This window comes from Rhea pennata, chromosome 24 (genome assembly GCF_028389875.1).
Source record: "Rhea pennata isolate bPtePen1 chromosome 24, bPtePen1.pri, whole genome shotgun sequence".
NCBI lineage: Eukaryota > Metazoa > Chordata > Aves > Rheiformes > Rheidae > Rhea > Rhea pennata.
In genome coordinates this window covers 6,705,848-6,714,302 of record NC_084686.1, presented here as the reverse complement: position 1 = coordinate 6,714,302, position 8,455 = coordinate 6,705,848, and the positions used below count along the sequence as shown (strand labels likewise).

General features: G+C 50.3%; 1 protein-coding gene across 1 annotated transcript; it reads left to right on the top strand.

Annotated features, from left to right (window-relative positions):
* Positions 1 to 1,374: 1,374 nt before the first annotated feature.
* Positions 1,375 to 8,080, top strand: LOC134150597 (transmembrane protein 45B-like). The gene is made up of 6 exons (XM_062594640.1): positions 1,375 to 1,390; positions 5,054 to 5,248; positions 5,554 to 5,766; positions 6,581 to 6,765; positions 7,492 to 7,637; positions 7,954 to 8,080. Coding segments are annotated over exons 1-6 (867 nt in total). The 5' UTR covers positions 1,375 to 1,389.
* The last annotated feature ends 375 nt before the right edge of the window (positions 8,081 to 8,455 follow it).

Here is an 8,455-nt window from a genome sequence, read left to right as displayed (position 1 = left end):
CTCGAAAGTCTTGACTTTCCCTGCTTGTGCAGTGGATTTGGGCAAAGCTGCCCTTTGGGGAAGTGGTTGGTCAGCAGCGTACACTTGTCCAGTGCTTGTGGAAGAGCATATTGACTTGCAAAGGGGTTGCTGATAGCGCTGTTGCTCTTCTTCTGAAGATAATGTTGGCCAGTGCTGCACAGTTCAGGTAGGCTTTACCAGCTGTATTATTTTGGGGGCTTTCTGCAAGGAAGCACTGCCCTGGGAGCTTAGGGAAACTGCTGCATTTCTCTTAGTGCTCCAGTTTTGAGGCTGTTGCACGGCTTGTGCTGAACCTTGCAGATGCTGAAGCTTTAGTTTGGGTAATGCTATGTGTGTCTGTGGAAGCTCCTACGCTCTCGTGCCCTGTGGGCTCCCCTTAGGTTTCAGGAGCTGCCCACTTTGCTTTTGCAAGTGCTCAGCCCCACGCACGTGGAGGGAAGGAGGGTCTGGCAGCCTGAGGTCGCTCTGTGCTTGTGGCTTCCCTGGCATAAACAGGCTTGGTCAAGGGATGTGTCTCTCTCGCCTGGTGCTTCTGCATTTCTGCCTCTTTAGCCTACGGGCACTGGGGTTGCTCCTAAAGCACTGATGGAGGCAAAGCAGCCTGGGAGCGGCTCAAGAAATGGGCTGGTGGCAGCAACTGGTGTCCGAGCCCAGCACCGTGCCAGCGCCTAACAGCAGCACCGTCCTCTTCTTGCTTTTCTTCCCACCTCCCACTATTGCTTGCCACCAACCGTGCAGAGACAATGCAAACCCATAAGGCAGAGACAGTGCCAACCCTTCTTCAAGGGAGAGGAGGCCATCCTTCTCCTCCTCCCCTTGGCTACCACAGGTTGGGAGATGTATATCACAAGAGCTCTGCTCAGGTTTGGGAGCCCCCCAGCTGTGAAACTCCTGCATACAAGCACCTTTTACAAGGCCAGGCCCCTATAAAAGAGTCATCGTGTAAGTGACAGTCGGGGTCAGAGATGTCACTCCCTCCAGCAGAGCCCAGGCAGGCCAGGTGATGCTGCAGCCTTGAGTTTTCTTGGCTCTCTTCCCAGTCATCCAAAAAATAACTTAATAACTGAATAGATGTGGTTACCATGGGAACAGGAATTAGTTGCTCTTCCTGATTTTGTGGCAAGCATTGGGAGCCCTTTTTAATAGCAAGCACGAGGTGCCCTGGTTGTGAAAGGCCGTTGACTCAGAGGGCTTTGAACTGGCCTGCAGGAAGCTGGGCTCCAAACATCCTGTCTGGGAGACACCTCCCCGCGCCGCTTCTCCCTTTATCTGCCACTTCTGAGTAATAACTGGTCCTTGCTGCTCGCATCTGGAGTGGAAGAAGCTGCAGGTAAATTCCTCTTCTGCCTTTCTTTCCCCATAGAGAGGAGCACATTGGTGAGCATCTGCATGGGCCAGATGTGGCTTCCTGAGCATGGGCAGAGGCAGGGCTGAGGAGGAGACCTGACTTCTGAGAAACTGAGGCTTTCTTTAATGATGGCTTGTGACTAGATGGGTTGAAGTGACCCTGCTGAAGACAGCCTCCTCGAAATCGTGTGCAGCATTTGTGTTTCTGTGGCTCTAGTTTAACCTTCCTTTTGGGGGCTATGAGGTTCTGGAGCCTTGTGGTGGGCAAGGGTTTCCTGGAGAACAGGGGCAGGCGGGCTTGGTTCTCTGCTGTTGAGTGAGAACTGTGTGTGCAAGAGAGTTTTGCCTGATTAGCTAACTTACAAGGGCAGAGGAGAATCCAGAAAGAGGTATTTGGGTGAAGACTCTCCAAAATCTGCTACCAGGTCCTGAACTTGCTTTGTGCGTTCAGTCTGACCAGCTTTTTGGCAGGTGGACAGGAATGGCAGCTGGCTGTCCTGGACCCTTGCTGTCCCATGGTGATGCCACTGTCCCTGCCCAGCTGATCAGAGCACCCATGAGTGTTTGTAGGAGATACCGATGTGTCCATGAGCTCCCTTCTGCCCTGTGTCAGTGGGAACAAACCTTTGTGTGGGGGCGTACCAAGTCGGTGGTTGTGCTGTTTTGCTGGATGGGTGATGGAGCTGTGATTGGTGGGGCAGAGCCAGGGAGACGCTGGAAATGGGGTAGAAATGTCTCCCTTCCCAGAAAGATGGAGCTGAGCAGCTTGGAGCTCAGCGAGGCTGCGACTAGTCAGTGCAACAGGCTCTAAGGGGAGAAGGCAGTTGCCGTATGACTATTAAGCAGAAGTGTCGTAGCCTGAAAGCAGCGTAGAGAGAAGGGCAGCTCAAGTAATAACTTCTGACTGGGGCCATATTTCAAGTCCTCTGGCAGACCAGCTAGCTCACAGTAAAAAATAAATAACCAAAGCGACTCTCCTCAACTGCAGTCTGTTCCAAGGCTGCAGCTCGTTTGGAGCTTAATCCTGTACTCATGATGTGAGCATGTACTCAAGCGCTGGAGCAAGGAAAAGCTAGCTGGTGAGAGGCATCAGGTTTGGCCTCGGTGGACTGGTTGAGGGGCTGTGGGTACGTGCAGGGGTTTGTTTTGCTGAGCCTCCAATCTGAGGGCTATGCAAGTGGACTGTTGCTTGGAAACGCATCTAGTTTCTCTGCAAAACGGTGGCTGCTTCTTAAAAGAAGCCTTTTCTTGAGTGGGCTAGGGCCAAGCTTCTGCTTGACCAAAGAGCGAGTTTGAGGCATCTCTGCTGCATCCAAGATGCCCCAGGATATTCTCTAGACACGAGTGTGGCAACAAAATATGGCTACAAAGAGCTAAACATGCAGCTTATGGTTTTGCAGTCGCTGTGTAAATCTCTTGGCTTCCCTCGCTTACTTCCCCTTTGCTGCAGCAGAGAGCAGACCCCGAGGGAAGGTGAAGAGCCACGTCCTGGCGGTGGGAAGCAAAGGGATCGCGTGAGAACTGCCGAAAGTCTTGCAGAATTGGGCTGCTGAACGGTTATAAAGCAACGGGGTCCCCTGTGGCGTAGAATGAAGTTACCACACAGGGGGAGGAAATGGTCAGGATAAGACATCCTAGGGACAGCTCTGAAACAGAGTGAGTGGTTTTGGGGTTGTTGGTAACCAAGACGAAGGCAGGACGTGCGGTGAACGCAGAGGTGGTGGATTGTTAGGTTAAAGGTGGCTGTTGGAGGTGAGCTGCAGGTGGAACATGCTGGTTCTCATTCCCAACGCCTGGGCCCTGGGAGGCTGCTTCCTGCTCTCCTACTCCTCTTCTCCAATGAAGTATGTAAAAACAAACATTCCTGTTATGTATCTTGATCAGGTTTAAACTCCTAACTGCAGCTTCAGGCTGTCGTCCTTGCGGTAAAGTCCCTGGAAGACGATGGTCAGATTTGATTGTATACTGCACAACTGTACAGTGTTAAATGTACTTCAGAAGTGTTTATTTTCAGTCGCTTTAGCATGTGGATGTCTGAGGAATGGAGATAGTTGCCCTGGACAAAATGTCCAGGCTGTAATCAGCAAAGATGTGGGGCCTCCTGGGGCACGAGCCATCTTGTGCTAAGGTAGATATCCGAAATAGAGTGGAAAGCCATAACTGATTCCTGAATAAACCCCAGGGACAGAGCATTTTTCGTCCCCCTGAAAGGCTGTTTAGTAGACTTCCCTCCTGAGAAGGACTATTTACTCGGTGTAAATAGTCTTCAGTCTCACCCAGGTTACCTGTATCCTGGAGGGGCAATGGATGACGACAGGCTGCAAATCCAGACGCCACGCGTCTTGTCCCAGCAGGGCTGCGCCGGGAAAGTCCGAGTAAAGTGAAATGACTCCTGCGCTGCGGTTCAACCGTGACCAGGGAAGCCTTGCAAAGCTCTCCTTTACCTGAGGCACTTGCCACACCACATCCTACCCTAATTTTGCAGTGTCTAATTACTTTCTAGTGTGGGAGGACTTGGAGAACATGCTGGAGTTGTTCATCCAGCCTCAGCAATTTCCTTTGGTATTTATAAACACAGTAAGGATGTGATTTGTGATGCAAGGGATTCCTGATGTAAGCTGGCCTTGGTGTGGTAGCTTTTCTGAGGATGAGTAATGCTTTCTTCTGTGTAAATCAAAGTTGTGGAAAAGGAACAGAAAGGCTGTGCAGCAGGGAGAGAGCGAGTCCTTCTCTAGAGACAGGTAGGCAAAGGGCAAGCAGAAAGGCCTGGCCAGTGGGAGGAAGATCATCTCAACGTAACATCAAAAGCCCACTCTGCTAACTGCTAGAGTTACTTCGTTTCTATGCTTGCTGTTCCTTCTCACCTTTTTTTTTTTCCAGTGTCCTGAGTATATGCTTAAATCCTTTCCAGATTTTAACTTCCCATGCAGCAGCTGACATGCCGCTGTACGCCGCTCCTTTCTTTTTCATCACTTGCTGTCTACTGGCACTGGTTTGACTTAGCACAAAGGTGATTTTCCTTCCTCTAGGCTCTGAGCTCCTTGCCTCTGCAGATGAAATTTCTTTTCCTTGTGTCAGATCACTGCTCATGTGTGACATGAAGGTCATGTGGAATAAACACAAAGCTAGTTATGGAAAGCTGCTATTCTCTCCTCCATGCGTGTGTGGTGAACCTTGAGCTCTTGCACCCAGGACAGATGGACACTTCTGCTAAACGCATGCCACCATGTTAGCTGGTTAACTTCTCTTACCTGGAAGGCCTAGTAAAGCTTTGACTAGCTGGGGTTGCTGAATGCTCTGGTGAGATTCACACCATGTTAATTACCTAGTTTAAAAGGGGTTTGCTTTTTCCTGGCAACAAATTTGATATAGTTCCTCTTCTAAAAACTCGTGGCTGCCATCCTTTCTCGAATGCCGATGCATTTTCTCTGGCCCGACAGGCGTCCTAGTGATTGTATGTTGTCAGAGTCCAATGCTGTCATGCTACTTATCCGGAGGCAGCTTCTCCTTGGTGACCTCATATCTCTGGTATTACCCTGCTGCAGCAGATGACAGAGCTAGTATCTGCTGGGATCTGCAGGGATGTGGCTCCCCGGGAAAACCTTGCAACTGAGGGGCCTGAAGTCTCTCCTGCAGAGATAATCTCCAGGTGCTGTTTGTCCTTTCAGGCGTGGTGAGCAGCAAGTGAACCCGATGCCATCAAGTTTCAATGGCAATGCCCTCCGGGGCACCTTCTTCCTCGTTTTTGGTCTCTGGTGGTCCGTGAAATACCCTCTGAAGTACCTCAGGCGGAAAGCAAACGCTGAGAATCAGCCAAGCTATGGCGTCCAGCACCTGGAAGTCCTCGAAGGGACAGTCAAAGCATTCTTTGCTCTTGCAGGTAAGGACTGGTGAGTCTCTGCACCAACATCTACCAGCATGAACAAGACAGCAGTACCACACTGCAGCTGCTCACTCTCTCCAGGGGCTGCTTGCGGTGCAAAATGGCTGTGTCGGGTCTGGGGCAGCCTGGAGGCATGCTGGCGGCATGTTCAGTGCGGGGGGAGTTTGCTATGATTCCTTTGGATGATGCTGGACAAATGTCCCTCCGACTTGCCCTTCTCAAAGAAACCTTTTCCTGTAAACCTGTCCTTTTCTCCCTTTGGGTGTCAGGAGAAGTATGACCTTTCTGCCCTTCTTGCCTAGGGATTCTGGCCGAGCAGTTTGTTCCTACCGGTCCCCGTCTGCTGCTGTACAGTCCGAACACTCACAGCTGGACAGATCTAACCCACTGGCACTACACAACCATGTACCTGTTCTTCCTCCTCTCCGGCATTGTGGAAGTCATCTCCCATTCCTCACTCAAGCTTCCCGTTGGGATAGATCGTTTCTCACTGTCCGTGGCTCTGCTTATTGAAGGTGCGTAATACCTATTACCTGGGAGTGTATAAGGAATACTGGGGTCTTTGAGAGCCTTCAGAGACACAGTAACATGTAGTTTTGACTCATCGTTTGGAGGGCACGCTATTGTGGACTTTGGAACAACAGCTCCAGTGTTGTGGTTGAGCACACCTATATATGAGTTCTGTTTTGTTTTCTGATGTCCAGTTAAAGCTGGATTCAAACTGTGCAAGTCTCAGCTCGACTGGGACATTAATCTTGCTGAGAAGGAAACCTCACGATTTCATGTCCTTGCTATGAGCTTATCCTGGTTCGGGCATTATGTAGGGATAGTTTTGCCACTCTGTGCCAGAGAAAAACTAATGGTGGAGTTAAGGCAGTACTAGTAGTATCACGTGTGCAGCAGCCAAAATGATGACCCAAACGGTCTTGGGACCTGGAAAAAGAGACGCAAAAGAGGGAGGCTAGGAGAGGGGTGGTTGTGCTGACTGCCAGGATGAGGGTGTGCAGCCACGAGATGGCACTGACTGTTCACTGAAGTGCCTCCATTCCTGGTTTCTCTCCAAATGTTCAACGTGAACCCAGCCACGGTTGGATGTCCTTTGTGCCCTTAGGACTTGTGTGTCTTTGGCTGACAAGCAGCTGGCTTTCTTTGGATGTGTGCACTCACAAAAAATGTGTCCCCCACATTGGGCAGATGCACACAGGAAGACACTCTGATTGTCTTCCTGTTTGCCAGGTTACAGCAAGACCTGAGGCATAGTCTCGATATTCAGATTTAAAAAAAAAGTCCTCAAGTATCTTTTTCCTAATGCAGTGTGAATCTTGGCAGGCTTGCTCTTCTGTTCCCATGACTACAGTGATGCTCCACTGGATCATCACCTCCATTCCCTGCTGGCCATAGCCATCTTTGCTGGAGCCCTCTGTGCACTTCTGGAGGTGTTCATCCGAGATCACTTCATCCTGGAGTTCTTCAGGACCAGCTCTTTCCTCTTGCAGGGCTCTTGGCTGTGGCAGGTGAGTGCTCCCATCTGAACAGTGGGCTTGGGGCTGGGGAACAGAAGAGGGATGCTTTAAGGAATGTCTGATGGACTTGAAGTTGGAGGTTGGATGAAATATTTTAGTAGTATGAGGCTTAATGCTAGAGCTGTGATCGTGGAGGTATGAGTTCATAATACATGCAGCACGAACAAGCCTGCATGCTAAATGGAAATCAGACACCACGAAGGTGGGAGAGGACAATCATGGCTCTATAATCTTTTTATTAGGTCCAACATTTTTCTTTTTTTTTTTTTTTTTTTTTTTTTTTTTTTTTTTTTTTTTTTTGCTCTAAGTGACTAGAAACATCTGGATGTATAAACGCTTAAATCCTCTCATATAATCACCCAGCTCAGAACCTGTGTTTTGGTTCTGGAGAGAAGGGCAAAGAAACCCATAACCTTGCAATGTAGCATTTGGGTCAGATGCTGCACTGCACCATGAGCTCTAGGAGTGAGAGACATGTCTGCAGAGCATTCCTCTCCTGCTGAGATACCCCCGTGTCCTTGACAGTCTGGGGAGATAAATGCATTTGAGGGGGCTGAGGACAGTGGTCCGGGTGTCACTTGAGATTGTTTTGCCTCTGGTCCACAGCTGGCTGCAGCTGCTGATCCAAAGCTGTAAAAACAGGGCAGGAAAAGTGAAGATGGCTATGGTAAAGCCAAACACATGCTTGTGCCTAATATCTCTTCCTCCTGTGACCAGATTGGATTTGTGCTGTCTCCTCCATGGGGAGGACCAGGCTGGGATCAGACTGACCGTGGCAACTTCATGTTCCTCACTATGTGCTTCTGCTGGCACTACGCCGCTGTTCTCGCAGTCATGGCAGCCAACTCTGCTGCCTCTCGCTGGTACGTGGTGGGAGAAGGGCCCCTGACTGCTCCTAGCAGCATGCATGACCCATGGTGGGCAAGAGCACTAGCTAGACTCAGTGCTGTTGTGGGAAATCTAGTGTCCAGCCTATGGTAGGTCAACACGACCAACTCTGCATCTGAGGAGAGTGTGGGCTGGTCTGGGGCTCGTGTGGACGTGATGAAGAAGGCTGTTGTCTAGGGAGCAGCAGGCTCTCCTCAGCAGAGTTCCCAAGGGGCTGGGAGCGAGCCTGGTGACTGGGACCAGAGGTATCAGTGCCCAGTGACCTAAATGGCATTCCTGTCTCTCTTGCAGCTGCAATGAATCCTGCCAGCTGAAATTTGGGGACATCGATGTTGAGCTAGACTGTGGAATGTGCATCCGCAAGGGCAAGAGCTCCAGCAGCGCTCTGTTGCCAGAGAGTGGCTCAGATGACAAGTGAGGCTGCAGCAGGTGTTCCTGCTCCAGTGGAAACTTCTTCTCATTGTTTTGAAGCTCTTTTTAATTTGTCTTGTTAAAACTGACACCTGATAACGGAGTATCAGAAGTGGGAGGCAGGACCCAGAAGGCACAGCACTGAGATGTAAGGACTCTTCGCCTTCTCGCAAGCTCCCTTGTGTCCATTTAATGGTAGCATGTACCAAGAAGGCTCCTTGGAGAGAGAGTTTTAATTTTCTGTGCCACACAGCTCAGGCTGTGGACGGCACGACCGGTTTGCTGGTGGAGTCTGACTGGTATGGCTGATCTGGCTGTTTCTGAACACAGCGGAGTCTTCATTTCTGCTTCTGTAGATGAGAGCCAAACTGCCTTATGAGCT

Coding starts and splice junctions, on each gene's coding strand:
- LOC134150597 (XM_062594640.1), top strand. Junction 5,249..5,553: donor AGCATTCTTTGCTCTTGCAG/GTAAGGACTGGT, acceptor CTTCTTGCCTAG/GGATTCTGGCCGAGCAGTTT. Junction 6,766..7,491: donor AGGGCTCTTGGCTGTGGCAG/GTGAGTGCTCCC, acceptor TCCTGTGACCAG/ATTGGATTTGTGCTGTCTCC.